The sequence below is a fragment of the Drosophila nasuta genome, chromosome 2R, assembly GCF_023558535.2.
Source record: "Drosophila nasuta strain 15112-1781.00 chromosome 2R, ASM2355853v1, whole genome shotgun sequence".
NCBI lineage: Eukaryota > Metazoa > Arthropoda > Insecta > Diptera > Drosophilidae > Drosophila > Drosophila nasuta.
The window spans coordinates 12,858,462-12,880,558 of NC_083456.1; the positions used below are offsets into that span (position 1 = coordinate 12,858,462).

The 22,097-nt window shown below is 42.3% G+C and overlaps 1 protein-coding gene across 3 annotated transcripts in view; it reads left to right on the forward strand.

Annotated features, from left to right (window-relative positions):
* LOC132783926 (rho GTPase-activating protein 7) overlaps positions 1-19,274 on the forward strand; it is a 96,012-nt gene extending 76,738 nt beyond the window's left edge. For 2 of the 3 annotated variants that reach the window (XM_060789238.1, XM_060789239.1), the window contains 9 exons: positions 57-1,005; positions 2,178-2,220; positions 11,379-11,450; positions 15,562-15,713; positions 15,783-17,436; positions 17,498-17,984; positions 18,050-18,322; positions 18,390-18,569; positions 18,638-19,274. In XM_060789238.1, coding sequence (XP_060645221.1) covers positions 57-1,005; positions 2,178-2,220; positions 11,379-11,450; positions 15,562-15,713; positions 15,783-17,436; positions 17,498-17,984; positions 18,050-18,322; positions 18,390-18,569; positions 18,638-18,752 — 3,925 coding nt within the window. In that variant the 3' untranslated portion in view covers positions 18,753-19,274. Of the gene's footprint in view, positions 1-56; positions 1,006-2,177; positions 2,221-5,058; positions 5,204-11,378; positions 11,451-15,561; positions 15,714-15,782; positions 17,437-17,497; positions 17,985-18,049; positions 18,323-18,389; positions 18,570-18,637 lie in introns of those variants that run through there. The other variant, XM_060789240.1, reaches the window with a different exon arrangement.
* The last annotated feature ends 2,823 nt before the right edge of the window (positions 19,275-22,097 follow it).

The following is a 22,097-nucleotide window of genomic DNA, read 5'->3' on the forward strand; positions in this document are numbered from 1 at the left end:
CCAATGAAGTCATTACACATCACTCAACTCAACTCAATTCTTTCTTTATTCTACAGCTCGACTTCGTCGTCTTCGGCCTGCGAGGAGGCGGCTGGAGTGCTGAGTTCCGGCAAGTCGGGCATCTCGCTTGACTCCTCGGGACTGGACAACGACAACAATGAGAGCGGCATTGGTACGGCAACGCCACCCAAGGACATGTCCTACTGGAAGAGCCACCATCTGCAGCATCATCATCTTCATCACCACCATCATCATCATCATCGCACTGGCGGCAGCAGCGCACCCGACAACGAATCCGTCAGCAGCCTGGAGGCGTTACGTAAAATGAAATTCCAAAAGAGCGGTTCGGTGGCCTCCTCCGATGATCCCGATCTGCTCGAGGTGCTCAGCTTGTGCGGCAGCGGAGGCGAAGCGGCCAACGAGTCCCAAGACGACATGCTGGACGATCAAGGCGGCAAGCAACTGCCCGACAAAGCTGCTGCTGGCGAGTACGACGAGTGTCAGGATGAGTTCGAGTTGCCGCAGCATTACTACGACTGCGATTGCACCGATGGCGATGCGAGCAGCGCCAGCGGCGGAGGAGGAACTGCCTCGATTACCACGCCTGTGGTGCTGCGACGCAAGTACAGCGCTGCGCCGCCCATCATGGTGCCACTGCCCAGTGTCCCGCGTCGCAATCTTCGTAGTTTGTCGCTCGACCATCATCAGCCACATCAACAGTTTCTGCTGCAGCCACGCAAGCTTCTTGCGCGGCACAATCACAAGGAGCGCGCTCAACTGTCGCTGACACTGCGCCAGGAGCCCTTCCAGTCGCTGCTCTCGCCCAACGCCACGAACGTCACGCAGCTGCATCACTTCGTGGAGCTGCCGTCGCCAAGCAGCGCTTCGCTGCACAGCGACACGGGCGGCATTCAGGAACTGACAACCAAATCGAACTCGGCGCCGCTGCTGCTCAAGGAGCGTGAGCACAGTCGACGCTGTGATGACTTTGCCGCCCAGCACTTGGTTAGTATCAAGGCGGAAGATGAGAAGATCGATCGATCGATCGCTAAGACGATGCTCAATGAGTAGAGCGTTAAATGAGAGAAGCGTTTGGCAAAGTATTGGCAATTTATTATGCAAATTGATAGTAAATAGAAATGAATGTACATTATACAAAATTGATAGAATAGTAAGCAAGGAATTATATTCCAATCTCTAGAGATTGTAGAGACACAAATTCATTAATTGACAGATAATGAATTGCTTGTGATTAAAAAATGAATGCATAATAAATAGGAAATACAATTGATAGACAACAGAAGCAGTAATATTCAAGCTATAAATATAAAACACAAAATATTAAAAAGAGAGAACGGAATTTGTAATAGACAATAGAATTGAGTAGTCAACGGGATCAGAAATGGGTATACGCTATAGAGAGATAATATTTTGAGAATATACAGAATTAAATCGATAACTCAATACAACAACGCAATGGCAACTCATAAGATGATAAATAATTGTAATGGGGTAACAACTTAATACCGACAGAAGATAGATATAGATACTTGTTACTAGATTTGAGGTTTAAGATTAAGATAGTTGAACCAATACAAGCAAGACATTATAAGGAAACTCATACATGGCAAACCTCAGACTCATATCATGAGGACGTATCATATTAGACCAGAAAATGCAAGAAGAATTCAAAATAAATACCCCAGATGTAGTAAATAAATTTATTTCATAATAAGTATTATTCCATAAGAAGTAGATTTGTCTACTTTTAGATTCCATTAGATTAGTAATTATCATTTTAATCTGTTGGTGCCCAAAAGGATATTTAAATAATTTCACAATTATCAATTATCAATCAATTGTATAGCAATGCAATTAATTCTCAATTTATTAGTAGATTAGTATATATTTATCTATTAATTAACCAACGCAGAGTTATCAATAAGTTAAACAATAGATTGTCGAGTCTCTGCTTAGATCCATATCACTTTATTTATCTATCTGTCTGCTATCCATGCGAAAACCTTGATTTTTAATCACAGATAGTTATAAATCAGTTGTATAGTAGTAGATGGCTTGCCAAACTGGTTAGTGATAGAGCAACCCTCGCATCGGCAACTCGATCAGTGCATCAGACATTAATACTGTGTTCCTTTTTTTTTTCATCTACCCCACAGACGCTGCGCTATTCTCGTTCACAGAGTGATCGCTATTTAGCAGGTGAGTAGCTCAACAGCAACGAGTCTTGTTCTTTTTTTTTTGTTTGTGTTTTTTGCTTAGCTTTAACCGTAGATGTGTACTAAATGAGTTATTTAAATGGCTTGGCCGAGATCGAGGCAAGCAGGTTGCAGGAACAGGCTGCGATAAAGCCAAGCCAAGCCAAGTCGAGACGAGTCGAGTTTTGCAAAGAGTTGATTTGATGCGCCGGTGGTCCTGCCATCCAATTAGCGGCCTGTTATTAAGCGTGAGTGGTTTATAATAACAGACTCCGTGGACTGTTTGTGTGTGCGTTTCATAATTTCTATAATCAACTCAACGCATACACGCATCATCTATCTAGTGGTATTAAGTACCTAAAAAAGGTTCTTTTGCCACACAACAACAACGAAAATCACAGCTTTCGTTTTCACTCGAGTTGTATGGTGATGGGGACGGGGGGCGGAGGAATAATTTGATTCTCGCAGCAAACAATTGAAGGCAATCAATGGCAGCAGAAACCTATTGATGGTGCTTAAAGGTGGGGGTAACTGTCATTTAAATTACTTTCGTGTTCTTTTCCTAGTAGCAAGCAGCAGCAGCATACAACAATAGATGAAAGGGAGAGCAGGAGTGAGAGCGAGTGCGAGCGAGCTAACGGACAACCGCAGCTCTTTTGCCAATTTCCAACACTTCCGTCAACACTTCAACACACAAATGCCAGGCCAAAAATGGCTGTCAATCTGTCAATGTGTATGCCACTCACACACACACACACATACACATTCAATGCTCTCACATGCACATTGTGAATGTCCAGTCAGGTTGTGGGTGGTTGGGTTGGGTTTCCTTTTGTGCCAGCGAGCAGAGCAGAGCAGAGCAATTGAATCAACAGAGCAAAGTGCTCTTCGCTCAGTCAGTCAACTTAACCAACTGAACCATTGAATTGCTCTGCAAGTGAGCTGCTTCAATTTCGACAATTTCAACAATGACGTCATCCAACATCCTATTCCATGTTTTTAGCGTAAAGAGCTTTTCATCACGATTAGCTCGACTCGAGCAAACAAACACACACAGCGCGTTATGACGTCACAAATGTGACGTCGTCGACAAAGGTCAGCGGTCAGTCGTGTTCTTGTTGATGCCAATCTTGTGTCGTGTGGCCTTTAGCATTACATGTGCTGCGTTTATTTATATAGCCAATTTCGCATTATGGCCATTTGGTCATTTGGACCCAACACTCTCTCCATTTATTATTATGTGGAGCTCGAGATGCGAATGGACTGAGATTGAGACTGGGACTGGAACTGAGACTGAGTTGGAGACTGGGCAGAGAGCGTTTTGTTGTCGTGGTTATCGTTGTCGTTTCATAACGGAAACAGTCATCATAAGTAGCCGCTGTTGTTGTCGTTGTTGTTGTTGTTGTTTGGATTTTGTTTATTTTGGTTGGAAAGATTAACACGCAGTATTTCATGATTTATATCAGATATTGCACAAATAAAAAATTACCAGCATTTATTTTATTTTTATTTATCTTGCTCATCGTCTGAGTAAATACTTTGATACAATATATACATACATTTGTATGTAGTATACAATATATGCAACGACTGTTCGCATGTGTCAATGTCATGTCTCTTTATTTAGCCACGCCCCTTTTGAGAAATGTGTGCAATCATTTTAGCATTAATTTGTTGTTTAAATTATTGACCCGTTCAATTGATGCTGCAGAATGCAGTTAATTTCATAGAAATATCTCAAGGCTGCCGCGACTGCAACTGACAACAACATATGAAAAGTTTAACCTTCAATGGCAGAGAAACTATGCCAATGGCCACAGAGTAGCCCCTCCCTTCAACACAACACAACACAACACAACACAGCATAACAATGCGGTACAGTGGAGCAACAGGTGCAGTTGGCCATCAGGGGGGGGTTTGTTGTAACTTTCTCACAATCGTCGTGTACGAGAATTTCATATAAATTTCCCATAAATGGCAACTGCTCAAAACAAAGCCTGACAAAAGTAGTTGTGTGTGTGTGGGTCCTTTCAATAAACATTGAAATGAAATAAGCAACATCATGAATAACAATATGACAGCAGTTATTTATTCATTTAGTTATTTATTTGTTTGGTTTTGCCTTCGACTCTCTCCTGGGGAGTCACCCGAGTTGCAAGCGAACTAAGTAACAACCACACATAATATTTGTAATAATAATAATAAGCGATTGTGATGCTGTGTTAAATCTGCATGAGCAAGGGAATCACACCAGCACCAAGGCACATCTAAGGAACAGGCAACAGCAGCAGCAGCAGCACAGCTCGATAGATAGACAGCAACATTGCTCATACGCCCCGTTGTTCAATGCTTTGTTGGCAGGCCTTGCCTCGCCTGCCTCACATCGCATCGCATCGCTCGTTGTTCGACACTGTTCGGCAATCGTGTCGGGCGGACACGGACTATGAGCTCGGGCTCGTCAATTTGCTTGGCGCGCGGGCAAAATCATTAGTGCTCTTACAGGCGCCGTGCACGGTAGACGCATTCGTGACCGCATCGAGTCTGGGGCTAAAACGTCGAGACACGGTTGTTCGCGTCGACGCCAGCGACTCAATTCACTTAACGGCATTTCAAATAAGATTAGTGCAGTGCAGTGCAGTGCAGTGCAATACACACAGTGCGTATACGTGATGTGCAATAATGCGTGCAAGTGTCTGAGCAGAATGTAAGCTATCAATTGGTGCCAAATAGTTCACGCAACTCGTACAATACTTCTTCAAAAAAGTGCAGCCAAGTGCTAGCTGCAACTGCAACTGTTTGGGGAAATACGCTTGAGGAACACAAAGGTGACAAAACGGCGCTGCCCACGTTAGCCAAAATGCAGCGTCGCATGTCCGTTACGATACGCGAGTACAAGTTCTTCAGGAGCTTCTCGCAAAAGTTCGAAAACTGGCCCAAACGCAAGGCCGAAGCGCTGTGGCGCAAAATGCGTGAGCGCAAGATCGCAGGTGAGATAACTCTCCATCTTACTTTCCCTCTTTCACCTACATATCATATGTGTTCTCCCACTCAAATTGTTAAACGATTTCAAACATTTCCACTTGCCCCAAGGGCGCAAAATTATGAAAATTTTGAACTCATATCAATTGTATACAAACAATAAATACGCGTATTTATACATGTATAGTATGTTATGTGGTGGTATCTCTCTATGATATTTCTCTGGGTATGGACGCGTGCCGCTTGCTGTTTATTGTTCTTCCACACCCCATTAGGCGTTGGGCTGGCTGGACGCACCCCCGCCAACTATTTTAGGAGCACTCCGTTGGCTATTTTCAGCTGCCTGTTCGTATCAATCGACGCCGCGTGGCGCACAATTTAATCGAATTATTCATTGCATTATTAGGCGATAGCCATGCACATTCTCATGTCCATGTCTAGTCTGGGCATGCAACATATAGGGCTGCAACAAGTTGCTGTCATATCATGCACAATGTATGGGTCTGTGTTTTGTATTTGCATTTGTTACACAGCTGGCCACCACAACTGTCAGTTGGCTGCAGTCAGTTTGTCAGTCAGCCAGCGAGTCAGTTTGTCAGACAGTCCACAGTTCGCAGTCTTCCCCATCATCATTTGCGCTACGATTTCGCTTCATTTTCTATACCCGCTACCCATAGGGCAGAAGAGTATTATAATTTTGTGCCACCATCATAACTATGATCCTTAGGAGTCATAGAAATTGGGTAGTGATCAAATAAAAACTGTAGTTATTTTTTTTAAGAAATAATTGTGGGTGCTTACTTGCTTCGGTTAATAATCTGGAATATTTTGTACTCTATGGTATATTTTGCAATAATAATAGTATATTCATATACCGAATACAGTAGTCATATAAAGCTGAAGAAGTTTTTGAAGAAATAATTGTAAGTAGAGTTGCTTTGGTTGTCAGTCTGATATATTTTGTACTCTATGGTATATTTTGTAATAGTAATAGTATATTTATATACCGAATATAATATTCGCTACATTTAACTATTTTTATTTAGTATTTATAGTATTCAGATAAAACTAAAGAAGTTTTTGATGAAATAATTTAATGTGGTTAGTTGCTTTGGTTGTCAGTCTGACTCTATGTAATAGTAATTATATATTGATATACCAAATACAGTATTCATTATATTTCAGTATATTTTGTATAATAATTATTGTGTTCTGTATACATTAGTATTTTTAAATATATTAATTTGGTATATTTTTTGCGAATAATATCGCACAGCTTGCTTTTATTCAAAATGTGTAGCGGGTAACTCACAGTCGAGCACACTCGACTGTAGCTTTCTTACTTGTTTTTGCTCTTTTTTCCACGCAAGTGAAATTGCGTGCCAGTCAAGCGAGGCAATTCATTTAAATAAAGAAAATTGTTTTGCATGTAGTAATAAATGGTAAAAATTATTATACAATTAATACTCACAACATATACATATATTATTATTGTGCACCTGCCTCCAAAATGGAAAATGAAAATGTATTCCCTAGGAAATATCGAATTAAATCTCGAAATGAACTCGGTCTTCGGCTTATGGAAAATCCTCTAAAAATAGCAAAAACAAATATAATGAAATTCCAATTACTGTAATACAAACCAGCTAGCTGAGTAACAACCCCAAGAGTAAAAGTTCATTTGCCTTCTTCTCGTTTGTTAGGCATTGGGCAAAGAAAAATATGTAAATGAGAATGAAACCAACAAGTATCTTTTAGCCCTTTCGAAGTTATTTTCCTCAATTATTTTAACCACCGACTGACTGAGGCTACACGTTTAATTTAAATGGCTTTTCTTTAACCCATTTCGTGTTATAACAATAAAACGCATAAATTTTCCGCCTCTTGGCCGAAGCCGTGCTGATTTCGCATTATTTTATTATTTTCGTGTTTTGTGTTTCGTGTTTTGTATTTTGTGTTTTCAATTTGATTTTGTTTTGTTTTGTTTTCCTTTCAAATGTAATTATTTTTATATGCGAATAATTTTTTTGCGCGTTGTCTGTCTGCCAGCTTTTGTGTGTGTTTGCTGTTTGTATTCGTTTTTGGTAGCAAAACAACAGCAAAGTTGCCTGAATTATTTTTATTGTGTTCGGGGAATGCGACGACGGCGGAGGGGAGAGGAGAGCAGAGGAGAGACGACCGCCCGCTCGCATGGCAAGCACAGCAGGAAATATGCGGCGTATAATACGCTGACATTAAAAACGCATTAAAAGCTCAATGATCTGTTATTTCTTTTGGAATATGCGAGTGTATATACATACGCACATAACATATTTATATCAAAGCAGAGAGCCAAAGGGCAGGTGGGTAAGTGGGCAAGTTCAAAGTATCCCAATGAAGTGCCTTTGGCTTACAGCTAATTTCAAATGAAAATCAAGTACGCGTGGCTCATCGTCAAGTTTACGGCAAATTGAACTGACAGCCTGCCACTTGTTGCACCACCAGCCTCAGCCTCAGTCTCTGCCTCCAGTCTCAGTCTCAGTCTCCATCACGATGGACTCAAAGCAGCAGCAGCTCATCCGCCAGTTGCCTGTTAACAGGACAACTGCTCACCTTGTGTGTGTGTGATTTATAAATAACTTGATCCTTTGCCTGTCGTGCCCACTGAAGAGGAAATGCGTGCAAGCTGCTGCCTCCACCTTCTAGCTCTTTTTCCCTCTCTCTCTCTCTATTTATATAAGCACGCTTGGCTATTTACAATGCTCCAAAGAAGTCTATTTCGGAATGTGTTTTGCATTTCAGGAAATCTGCTGGAGCATAAGCAAACGTCTTCCTCCCGCATGTGCTTCTGGTCTTTTGTTTGTTTGTTGCACAACCTGAGCTATTAATTAAAAATTTGCAAAGCTCTTTTTTTTGTGCTGCCATTTAATGGCTAATCTCAGTGCAAGGAAACAACAAACAACAACAAGTTGCATGCGTCATTTGCTGTCAGCTTTGACTAAAATTTATGTTGCAAATGACATTTCAGTAGCAGCAACAACAGAGACAAAGATTTTCTTAGATCTGCGGCCATGTGCAAGGCAATTAATTAAAACACCTACAACAAAGCAGAAATGCATTAGATAATTGTCAGTCGCCAGCCACATCACAAGGAAGTCTATGCCACCGCCGCCGCCGACGTTTATGTTCATTGAAATTCATTGACTGTTTTTGGCCAATCCAATATCACTTATGAGCTGCTCCGGGGGCCATGCAATTAGCCTTTAAAAGTGGCCAATTGGCTCGTTTAGAAAATTGTTTACTGACAATGCCTCGGCAGCGTATTAATAATAATATATGGCTGCAATAAAATGCTGCAGGCAAAAACGTTTAACTGCATTAAAGTGCAATTAGTTTTGGCGTTCACAAAAAAAATTGCAAATTTAATCAAAAGGTTGAACAACAAAATAGAAGAAAAATGCTTTTAGCGACCGCACAATGGCATTTCAATTAACTAGACTAAACTTCATTTAATGCCATGAACTTTAAAGTTCGTTTGGATAAATAAATTAAGCATACGCATGGCCAGCACGTTACGTATACGCAAAGAATGCTACAGCAGCAGCAGCATACCAGAGCACAGACATATTTCTCCTTGGCTCTGAACACTTTATGTAAGTTCCTCCCCATCTCTCTTCTCTCTATGTGTGTGTGTGTGTGTGTGGCATAATCGGAAGTGTGTGTCATTTGCATGCAATGCGTGTTATTCTCAGTTTTCATTCGTGTGTGCGTGGGCGAGTTCTCTCTGTGTGTGTTGCATGTTGTGTGCTGGTTCACTTAACTTTTTCTGGAGTACGCGCAAAGACAAAGCATGTCAGTGGCACAGACAGCACAAAACACACACATGTACTGAGCCTGGATGACAGCCTGAATCCTTGGCAGCAAAACACACACAATTGTGTTAGGCCTCGCATTACATTGACACTTTGCGCCACGGCGAAAACAATTGGCTTCAATTTCAATTAACAATCTGAAGCGGCTTGCTTCGGCAAACTAATCAAACCAGCGTAGTTTACCAACTAATCGATAGCGTATATAAGGTCATTCGCATTTATATTTTTAATTAGACGCTTAACATGTTGGCGTAAGCCAACCTTTGTCCATCCGCCCGCACATGCAGGATAATAATTATCCTGCGTAAGGCCAAACTGCATGAATTTGCGCGTGGCTGGCTTTAAAATGTGTTTTAACATGGCCAAAATGAGGCAAGAGACGATGACTGCCTTGGCATGGGAAGAACAACAAAGAGACATTGTCCTCCATCCACCCACCCACGCACACCCACACACACACAGAGGGTCTGTTAGGCTGTGGGCGAGCAACAACAACAAATATTGACTCTGGCGCAATAAACTGCGTGGACAGTAAGGTGAAGGAGGCGTGGCACACGCCCTCGCTGACAAACAGCGTCCATAACAATAATGTGCGCACTTTAAATGGCTTTTGGATGAGCAAAAGTCGCCAGGTCGAGCCACAGGCTGCCTGCGCATACGCGGCGTATGCGCAATTTTAATAACGCTCAAGTGGCATTTGCATTGTTGTTGGGTCCACTCAATGCCTGGTTGAGATGTTTGTTGTTTGCCGTTGATGTCGCCTAGGTGTTCTTCATGCACACACGCATGGATAATTAATGAGCTGTTGTCCAGCTATTTTTAGCACCGCGCTCCACTCCAGCACTTTGTGTAATTATGGGCGTATTATTGCTAATTGTCTCGTTTGCCCTATACACATACATTTATCTAGTTATTTGTCATTTGTAGAGCAGGTCAGTTTACTCATCGATAATCCTGATGCAATCGATTTCGAGTTGAAGCTGCTTCAAGTCACGTAAGCCTCAAAATATGTATGCCAACAATTTCTCTACACTTGCAGCCAAGGATTGATGCTATTTAAAAATAAAGGCCAGAGTCAGATAGATAGAAAGAGAGCGATAGAAAGCAACCCTTTCACAGGAAGCCCTCGTGCACACCTTTTTCCGACAGTCGTGCAAGTTAATCGCTTGCAAAATTCAATAATAATTCCAACCCCAAGCCAGGCGCTGCTTTGACAGTAAGCAGCCGGAAAGTGTTTCATGTTTGTCGCTCGATGTGTTCTATGTTGGACGGATGCTTAGATGGATGGATGTGTGTTTCTATGTGTTTCGCATGGTCGACAAAGTTGATTAAAAATCAATAGCCCAGGTAACAGCATCCAGTTCAAGTCTCTCTCCTCTCCCCCCTCGCTCTCTTCTGGTTGGCGCGGTTATCTCACTGACTGACTGCTGCCTGGAGATGTGTCTCAAATTGAATTCGTTGTGAAAGCCAACGGCAATGTAAAACACCAAACAGATTAGCATTTAAAATAGCAGCTTAGTTACGTTAGCTACGCTTTTTTTGTTGGCTTACCTCAAATTGGTTGCCAATTCAATTGATGCTGCTGCTGTCGAAGCCGATGCCGATACCGCAACGTGAAGCTGCTTCATTGTGCGGCAGACGTAATGTCTGTAATGCCATTTATATTCATTGCTTTGCTTACACAGAATGTTGCCTATTTTTGTGGCCTGACATAAATTAATTATTTGCAGTTCATTGATTGAGTATTTTCGTTGTTGTATTGTGTTTTATTTTGCTTCTAACAAAGTTGAGAAGACCTTCTCTTTTTTTTTTCGTCGCCTCGAGCACATTCTGTCAGTCTTGTTATCGTTTTTCAACATCATTTTGCATCGCACACAATCTTTGAAAGATTCTGCGAAACTTTTACTTTCATGTCATCTCTGTAACCCAAAAAATGTTGTTCAATCAGCAATTGCCAGCGGCTAAACCGAAAAAGCAAAAAGAAAAGAAATGAAAAGAAACAGTTTAAAACGCCGTCAGTCGGCGCATCGCAGTAAACATAATTTTCAACGTCGACATCATTTGGACAGTTTACAACATAATCCATCAAGTGACCAGTGTCCAAACCACACAACACCCTTCAATCCTCTCCACTCTTGAGTTCAGTTGAATGCGAATTCGAATGCGCTACGCTTGACTCCTTGACTGTGGTAATTGGTTTGCAGCGAAACGGATTGAGTTTTGTCAGGCGCGAGAATTCGCAGCAGCAATTTAATTACAATTAACTTTATTTGTAGTGCAGCACGACGTATGCGTAATATTAATACTCTTTCTCTCTCACTCTTTCCCACAGAAATCGAGGCCGTGGAAGCTTGCAAATGGCTGCGGGCGGCAGGTTTTCCGCAATACGCGCAGATGTACGAAGGTAAGTTGCAAGTCAAAGTCAAAGTTGACGCCGAATCGCAAAAGCACGCACTTCCGTCTCGTTGCCTTGTCATGTTAACATTGTTGCTGTGGGGGCGTGGCAATGTGGGCAGCAGCCGCAGCAGCAGCAACTGAAGCACTGTACTCTGGTAATTGATGGTTATGCTTGACGCGAACAATGACGATGTCGACGACGACGTCATCAAAGTGACTCGCTTTGCTCGCCATTTAGTTTTTTTTTTTTTTTTTTTTATACTATACGTACAACAAGCACTCGTATTTTACGCTTCCCAAGTGGCGTTTATTAATTTCATGAAGCGCACTTTCACTTTTGGCCTGCCACTAAAATAAATAGCCATCAAATTGCTCACATTTCGAGCGATTATGACGTGGCAACTTTGTTTTTTTTTTCTTCTTTTTGTTCGTTATTTTGTTGTTGCTAAACACAGAACACAATTTTAGTGCTGGATCACGCGCAGCGCGCATTGTTCCAAAGCATTTCAGGCATCCCAAAGCGAGCGACACCATCTCCATGATACTCCATGATAGCCCCAAAAAAAATAAATGAAATAACAAACACAAAAAACAACCGCCAAATGAATCTGATATCCCAGGCACGACGCGACGGCGCGACAACAATTAGGAGCGATCGCCGCAGCGTTCGTTCATTGAAATCCTTTCAAGCGAAAACGAAAGCCAAAGCAACGCCCCAAACGCAAGATCGTGCTGCCACAAAGAATTTATCAAACAAAAAACCCAAGAGGCAACAGAAGACAACACAGCCAAAAGAAAAACAAAAAAACTCATCAGGCTGCGCAGCTAAAATATAATAAAAGGCTAAAGGACACGTTGCGCAAGAATTTATGAAGACCACCTTTATATGAGCCAACAAAAAAAAAAAAAAAACAGCCTAAAAAGAATATTGCGAAATTAAAATGATTTCGTTCTTTACCCTTTTTATACCCGTTATCCGTGAGTTACAAGGGTATTCTTACTTTGTGATAGCAGGAAATGTATGTAACATGCATGAGGATGCATCTCCGACCTCATAAAGAATATGTATTATTGATCAGCGTCAACAGCTGAAACCATATAGCTATATTCGTCTGTCTGTCTGTCCGTCCGTCCGTATAAACACCTAAGAGCTTTACTTTTTTTCGTCAACACTCTATATTGTTGCAAGTTTGTTTTAGAGATATGTCATGCCCACTTTCGCCCTAAAAAATCGAACAGCAAGCGTCCTTTTAAAACTAAAGTGATTAGGATTTTTGGTACCCACAATAATAACTACATATATAGACTCTTAATAATTTCTGAAAATTAAGTTGCGATAATAGAAAAATTGTACAATTAGAGAAAAAGTTTATTTACTATGACAAAAAACGACTGTTGATACGGTAAATTTTGAAGAGAATAGTATATCAATATACCACATATTCTATTTGGTATAATTGAGTATATTTATGCTACACTATTTTGAATAGTTTTGCTCTCATTCCAAATTGGTAGCGGGTATCTCACAGTCGAACACATTCGACTGAAGCTTTTTTACTTATGTTTTTTTTTTGTTTGCTTCTTGGCTTGCTTAACCACTAGCCAAAATGTTAGCAAAGGTTCAATGAACTCCAGTCAAGCTGCATATTTATGCGAATTTGGGTCTCGTAATCGTAATCGCGCCGGATTCTTATGCCTCGAGACCTGCTTTGGTCTCGTTTTCGATTCACATTTTGTCGCCGAATTTTCGTGGTGCGCCGTCGCTTTGCATTTAACGCCTGAAGGCCGCGCAGATTGATGACGCCGAATCTGTAAATTCAAATAAATAAAAAGCCCCCCGAAAATGAATTCCGAAGAGGCGGCCAAAAGTTCAGCGACTTCAGTTGAATTATGAGCCAAGCATAAGAACAAGAATAAGAAAAAAAGTGAATCTGAAATTGAGAACCCGCTGTTAGGGTTCAATATCCTCAGGCGCCCAAAAGACCAGCACGATCGGCAATATATATGTATGTATATATATATATATATATGTATGTGGCTGTCGCCCGACCTTGAAATATGCCCATTTAGTTGCATAAATTCGACGAGGCAAATGCGTGCAACCAAATTTGTATCTTTTGCGAAATAATTTGTGCGCGCATTTAAATTGCATCACAGCGAACGGAGCAGCAACATCCCCAGAGCAAGCTAAAGATATAGCCGCAGCTTTAGCCCAACCCATTCTCATTCCATCTGTGAAGCGAACCCTGTGCCACAAATGATAAATGCGTATTTTAATGAGTTTCGTGTAAACAAGGCAACGACGCAGGCGCGTTTCAAATTTCGCAATGCATCGCGCCAGGATTTGGGGATTCTTTTCTTTCCTTCCTTGCTGACTGGCTGCCTTGTTGCCTGCTACATGCTGCATGCTTCACAGATTGAAATGCCGTAGGTGTTCAGCGTTTTATTGCTCTGTCATTTGGCTGCGACTCAAGTCTGCATTCTGCTGAAAGGAGGTGTAGCAGTTGTAAGCGACTGTTAATTTGCTTAAGCGAAAAACAGCGCTGGCAGAAAAAAATCCAGCAAAAGAAATGAGAAAGCGCAGCGAAAAGGAACGAGTGTAATTTCTGTTTGTTTTATATGCTCTTCAGCATACGCACTCACACATTATTCACCAAAAGTGGCAGCTTTAATTCGAGGGTGTGACTTGCACCAAGACTGATTGATGTTCGATTATGGCATCGATTTGTGCACATTCATAATAATTAAAGGAATAAATTGCCCAGCGCACAAGGAAGTCAAAAATATTACTCAATTGATTACGAAAATAATCTCCCCAAAAATGATTTTCATCCAAAAAATTTTCCCCCCACAAAAAAAGTTCACACCATAAATTTGAACTTTATTACAAAAGCAGCAGCAGAATATTTTCTGCAGGCTGCGTCATCAACAGATCGGCATTCAGCAACAGCCGCTTCCTAACACAAACAAACAATTTGTGATTTCTTTCCCATTGTGCGATGCGGCGAAAAATTAATCATATGATTGGCCCAATAAACTCGAATTGAATGAATTGTTCCGCTGGTCGCTGCTGTGGCTGCTGCTGCCCTGTAAAACTGTGTTGTAAACTGTCGAAAAACTCAAATTAGTTTCCCAAGAATTTCTCCTCTGACGTCAGCGATGAGGGTGTGATGATGCTGCTGCTGTTGTTGGCCCACCAACGGACAACAGCAACAGCAAGAGCAGCAACCAATTAAGTGGCACAATCTCGAGAAATTGGGTCTTCATGCGATGCTGTTTATTTCGTTAGCATCAAAGTGCATTCAATTAGAAACTAAACACAGCATTTTGTTAAAACATTTAAATGAAATTATAAATAAACGAGAGAAGAAAAAAAGCATTCGTCCCGAATAAACAAAACTAAAAAAAGCTTTGCAACAGGGATGCGTCGGTTGCTGCTTCGTTCTGTTCTGTTCTGTTCGAATGCGGGTTCTGGACTCGCAGAGTTCATTAAACTTCTTGCGAAGCTTATTTGTTGTAATGCTAACAATATTTGTACAAACAAAAGCGGCCCAGCAGCCATCCATCCATCGATCCAGCTATCCAGCTAGGCAGCTAGGCTGGCAGCCAGTCAACAGCTTTTCCAGGCGTCGTGCATCCTACGGAACTGCAACTGCTCGTATCTCACGGCATCGCCTGCTGTAGCTGTAAATGTATCTGTATCTCTGCATCTTGTGCATATGTAGTTATAGGTGTATCTATCTGTCTTTGTTTGCGTACGACGCGACATGTGTAAACGTCTGGCGTATCTGTTTTATGTGGTCGGTCGCTCGACGTCTGCAACTGCGACGACGACGGCGACTTCGACTGGGGAACTTGATTTCCTACGTGCAAATTGGCCACGCAAAAATATGTGTGGAAAAACTCTGTGAAAATTTTGCAGCGCGACTTTATTTAATTTCACACACACACACATACACACACAAGTGTGTGAGTGTAAATGACGGCGCCTCGCCGATTCGTTCGATTTTTCTGGTCTCGCAATTAGAATTTCACGCGCTGTCGTTGCGATCGGACGCGACCTCAACTTGAGTCAATTATTAAATATAAATATCGTATTTCTCCTTGCGAATTTGCAGATCATCAGTTCCCAATCGAACTGAACAATGTAGCCAAAGATCACACCAATCTAGAGAACGATCAACTGCAGTCGCTTTACCGACGACTCTGCGTTCTCAATCGCTGCGCCAACATGCGACTGGATCAGTCCCACAAGCCGCAGACGCCACAGGTGAGTTACCCCCGAAGACTTGGCCAGCCAAGCGAGCAGGGATTAATGGCCTTTACCTATACTCTGCAGCAAAAGGAGGAATCGGATGATGAGAACTTTGCGCTGAGCGAGAATTGGACATTCCAACCACACATTCGACGCTGGTCGCGCATTGGCGAAATGGGACTCGAGCTGCCGCCGCCAGGACATCTGAATCTCGAGAAAACCGAGAGCAGCTCAAAGGAGTCGAGCCCAGATCGCTTCGAGGACGACAGCTACGATTTGGGCGGCGCTGGCATCACACTGATGATACCCGGCTGCAGCAAAGGCGATCCCAACGATCCTAATTCCCTGCACGATGGCTCCGATGGTTCGGCCGCAACTCGCTTGCGTCGCACCGGCAGCGAACGCTTCAAGGATGGCGCCAAGGCGTTCTTGCGTCGTGTGGAGTCCATTAAATCGCGACGTCGCAAGCGACAGAATCGCGAGAATGTGGTCATCAGTGGACCGCAAGTGCTCGATCTGGCACAGCTCGGACAACGCAGCAGCTTACGCAAACCCGATGCCGTCTACTCCACACCGCCCTCGCCATCGGCGCTGAGTCCCATACACACATTCCCCAAGGCGCCGTTCTTTGGCAACGAGCTGAAGGTGCCCAGCCACAGCGAGAACTTCCTGAGTCCCAATCGTGCCAGCCCCAAACGGACGCCGACCACGCCGCGTTCGATGCGCACCAGTCCGCTGCACTTCTTCTCCAGTCCCATGACCCAGCTGAAGGAGGGCAAGTCGGATGATTCCTCGTCGTATTACAGCGACAGCCAGGAGTCATCAACGGGCGGCAAACTTTCGCTATCGTTGCGCAAACCCTCGAAGGCGCGACGTTTCCTGCAGCGCTCGGGCAAGGTGGATGACATTGGTGCACATTCGGATTCGGAGTGTCATCAGGGACGCAAGCTGCTCATCAAGGATGCCAATTCCAATACCACCGAGGTCAAGATCAAGAAGCTGACCCGTGGCGGTTCGCTCAATCTGGGCAAGGATGCCAAGAAGCGCGATGGCTTCCGTTCCTCATCTTTCCGCTCGCGCAGCACATCACGCAAGGAGCCCAAGAACGAGGAGGAACACGGCAGCAGCAGCGCCAAGCGACAGCCGGTGGTGCGTTATCACAGCTTCCAGATGGAGGAGCGTCCCAACATGATCTTTCGCAAGTGCTTCTCGCAAAAGATCGAGCCGCAGGCGCAGCAAGAGGATGCCGGCATTCCATTCGCTGCCATGTCCGCTGGCCAGCTGCAGATCATACGCAAGTTGGCGCTGGTCACGCTCACCGGTCACATGGAACGCTACTGTCCTACGCATCGATCGGGATGGAACTGGGAGCTGCCCAAGTTCATCAAGAAGATCAAAATGCCCGACTACAAGGACAAGAAGGTATTCGGTGTTCCCCTCCTGCTCATTCTCCAACGCAGCGGACAAACGCTACCGCTGGCAGTGCGTGCTGCACTCCGCTGGCTGCAGCTGAATGCTCTGGATCAAGTGGGACTCTTCCGCAAGAGTGGTGGCAAGTCACGCATCATGAAGCTGCGCGAACAGATCGAGGTCACCGAATCGACCGCCGAGTGCATGGATGTCTTTGATCTGCAGCAGGCGTACGATGTTGCCGACATGCTCAAGCAATATTTCCGCGAGCTGCCCGAATCGCTGCTGACCACCAAAATGTCCGAGACCTTTGTGGCCATCTTCCAACGTAAGTGCCCTTTAATACTCTCTAGTTTGGCAAATAAGCTTAAACTATTTTTCCGTTGCAGATCTGCCTGCTGAGGTGCGTCTGGATGCGGTGCAATGTGCGGTGCTGTTGCTGCCCGATGAGAATCGCGAGATTCTCTATGTGCTGTTGGAGTTCCTCACCATTGTGGCTGCCAATTCGGCGCAGAACCAAATGACCAGCAACAATCTTGGCGTCTGCCTGGCACAGTCCATCTTCCACTCGTCCATCTCCACGGGTTCTGCCTCGGTCTCCGCATCTCCGCGTCGCAAGGGCAAAGGCTCCGGTATGCCGGACATGAAGGAGCTGGCGGAAGCGAAGGCTTCGCATGAGTGTCTTTCCTTCATGATCGATCACTACAAGCCCATCTATACTGCCGCCAAGGAGAAGCTCGGCAAGTGCAACTTTGGCTACATGGAGGAATCCAAGCCGGTGCCGCTCGAAGCACTAGGAGAAGGCATGCAGTTCCACAACTGGCGTGGCTATCTCTACGAATGCACCAGCGCCACCATCAAAGAGGGACGCGAGAAGTAAGTTGCATTGATTATAATAATAAATCAATCAATCAATTAATGAATTTCATTCATCCATTTAGAACTCGCGGCTGGTTCACCATTAGCTCGCTGAACGACAGCAATGTCGACATTTCCTACAAGAAGGTGGGCGATGGTCATCCGCTGCGTCTGTGGCGCTGCTCCACTGAGATCGAGGGACCGCCACGCGAAGTGCTGGAGTACATCATCAAGCAACGCGCCTCCTGGGATCCCAATCTGCTGCAGTGTCAGACGGTCAAGAAGCTGGACGATCGCACCGAGATCTATCAGTATGCGCTCGATGGCCAGCTGACCACCGACTTCTGTGTGCTGCGGTAAGTTGAGAAGATTATTATTTATAAAATAGCTTGCTAAATAGTTTATTTGCATCATCTACTTTAGCTCCTGGCAAACGGATTTGCCGCGCGGCGCCTGCGTTATTGTGGAGACGTCGATTGATCATGCCAAGGCGAAGCCGTTGTTCTGTGCCGTGCGTGGCGTTGTGCTCGCCTCGCGTTACCTCATCGAACCCTGCGGCAGTGGCAGATCGCGTGTCATGCATCTGGCGCGTGTGGATGTCAAGTAAGTCCATCAGCAAGTGAAACTTACTCTTGAGAACTCTTGCTAACAAAACTATTGCCTACTTTCAGGGGCAAGACACCAGAGTGGTACAACAAGAACTATGGACATATCTGTTCCCACTACTTATCCCGAATACGTCTGGCCTTTAAGCATGTAGCCGATGGACCCGAGAGCAAAGTGTAATCTGAGTGTTTAGTTGATAGTCGAAACAAACAAAACCCGCACGCATTTCGAGAACCCCAACGAGTATAGAAATCCAAATGCAAACAACATTTTGGACCACGACGAGCTTAAGTTTCGCAACTCAAAGCCAAGCAAAACATGATAGATTTACACACATTTATATATACATATGTATATATTTTTGTAAATATTTAACACGTTACGATAATTCCAAATCTTTTTTATTGCAAGCAAAAACAAAAACTTCAATACGTTTCCGAACGTCGCGTATAACTATAATTTACTGTATTATATTTATATACTATATGTGGTCTTAATTTATATACGGATACTTTACTACTTTATTACTTACTTTACAAACCGAAATCTAACATCCAAAATACTCAATACATAAATATCACAAATGTACTTTTACGATTTCTAACTAAAGTTTCAAGTTATGTTTATGTCACCCCTATATCTTTAATGTTAATTAGTTTGTAGTCTTCTCAATGTGTAAAACGTTACAGCAACATTACAAAACAAACAACATTGTTCTATGAAATCTGATGCAAAATGAAAGCAAAAACAAAAGAAACGCAACATTTTAATGTGTAAAGCAAAATCAACTAGTCAAATTCTATAAACTTAAGTTAAACTACTACTAACCCCAATTACACTCAACTAAATGGTTTACCAAGCAACAAGTTGTCGAAAAATTCCACTGAGAGGAACAAGTAATTAATTTTGATTGAGTAATATTATTAATAATGAATAAGAAATGATGAAATATGTGTGTAGCATCGGAGTTATTGATAGTCTTAAGCACTGCGCGTATATATTGTTGATGTATAATGTACGATGTATGTATGTAGGATATATACAAGTATGAACCTTATGATCCTTGATCGATATACTGTAAATGCCCATTTTGGCGATATAGTTTTATTTATGAATATGTATGTATATCTATCTATCGTATCCAATCGTATCATAGAAACATATATGTGTACGAGTTATCAACTACTACAGGCCGTAATGACAAATAAGAACTAACAAGCCAATGTCAAAAAATAAATGGAGCATATAATTATGTATTACATACAAAAATATATAAAAAAAAAAATTAAAAGGCAAAAAAGCAAACACAATAAAATTACTATGAAATGTGCAAAATAAATTCAAATTATTTGTTTTATTAATTAGCTATGAAACGTTTACAGTAGTGGCATCGATAATGCAACAAATAATATAAATTTATGTACTAGTCATAAATAAATATTTAAGCAATAAGCAATGTTCCATCAAAAAACAAGCTATAGTCGAGTGTACTCGACTGTGAGATACCCGCTACCCATTTTGAATAAAATAAATATATTTTGCGATATTTTTCTGATGAAAAAAAAAAAAAACCGAATATACTGCAAAAATGCTAAAAATATACCAAATGGTATATTTGGTATATCGATATAGTACCGCATTGAAAATATATCATAGACGGCACAATATACCAGATTGTCAGTCAAAGCAACTAAGACCCCCAGTTTTTGCCCATACAAAAGTATTTCTTTAATAACTTCGACAATTTTTATCTGATCGCAACCAAATTTTCAGGAATCATAACTACTATAGTAATTATTGTATAAACCTAGCTTTAAAATTAGGCTTCTTTTTCGATTTTGTTGATTTGCGGGGGCGGAAGTGTGCGTGGCAAAAATTTGAAACAAACTTGATCTGCGTGCGAACATAACAAATGCTGTCGAAAAAAATTATAGCTCTATCTCTTATAGTCTCTGAGATCCAGTGTTTCATACGGACGGACGGACAAACACACAGACGGACATGGCTAGATCGTCTCGGCTGTTGACGCTGATCAAGAATATATATACTTTATAGGGTCGGAGATGCCTCCTTCTACCTTTTGCATACATTTCCTGCCGGCACAAAGTTATAAACCCCTCTACCCTATGGGTAGCGGGTATAAAAATACCATTTGGTATATATGACATATAAAGGTCATCCAAAAACAGCCATTGCGCCAGAAAACATTGATGCCGTGCGTGAACTGATAATGCCAAATCGTCATGTGAGATAGAGGCATCCTTGGACATTTCTTCCACCAGAATACATTCGATATTGCATAAACACCTGATCGTAAAAAGGGTTTGTTCTCGATGGATCCCGCACAATTTGACAATTGCTCAAAGAAAGGCTTATGTGGATTGGTTGGATGTATACAATTCACAATTACCTACCGGTGTCGCTATCCTTCTTTCTATTTATAATATTCTTAATACGAGGGTTGCTATTTAAGCTTCTGGCCTAGGTCACTTCTAGCCATGTTAGCCATGTGTAAGACATGTATGAGATGTATGACGTGTATGACGTGTATTACATGTATGACATACATGACGTGTATGACATGTATGACGTGTATTACATACATGACGTGTATGTCACACATGACGTGTATGTCATACATGAAGTGTATGACATACATGACGCGTATGACATATATGACTTGTATAACAGACATGATGTGTGTGACATGTTTGACATACTTGTGTATGACGTGTATTACATACATGACGTGTATGACATACATGACGTGTATGACTTACATGACATGTATGACATACATGTGAATGACATACATGTGAATGACGTGTATTACATACATGACGTGTATAACATACATGACGTGTATTACATACATGACGTGTATGACATACATGACGTGTATGACATACATGATGTGTATTACATACATGACGTGTATAACATACATGACGTGTATTACATACATGACGTGTATGACATACATGACGTGTATGACATACATGATGTGTGTGACAAACATGACGTGCATATTTCTTTAATAACTTCGACAATTTTTATCTGATCGCAACCAAATTTTCAGGAATCATAACTACTATAGTAATTATTGTATATACCTAGCTTTAAAATTACGCTTCTTATTCAATTTTTTTGATTTGCGGGGGCGGAAGTGGGCGTGGCAAAAATTTGAAATAAACTTGATCTGCGTGCAAACATAACAAATGCTGTCGAAAAAAATTATAGCTCTATCTCTTATAGTCTCTGAGATCTAGGTGTTCATACGGACGGACGGACAGACACACAGACGGACAGACGGACATGGCTAGATCTTCTCGGCTGTTGACGTTGATCAAGAATATATATACTTTATAGGGTCGGAGATGCCTCCTTCTACCTACATACATTTCCTGACGGCACAAAGTTATAATACCCTTCTACCCCATGGGCAGCGGGTATAACAAACCGAAAAACTAGTGGCGTCATCTGTTGGTCGTAATACGAACATATATTTTGCCATCTATCGACAGA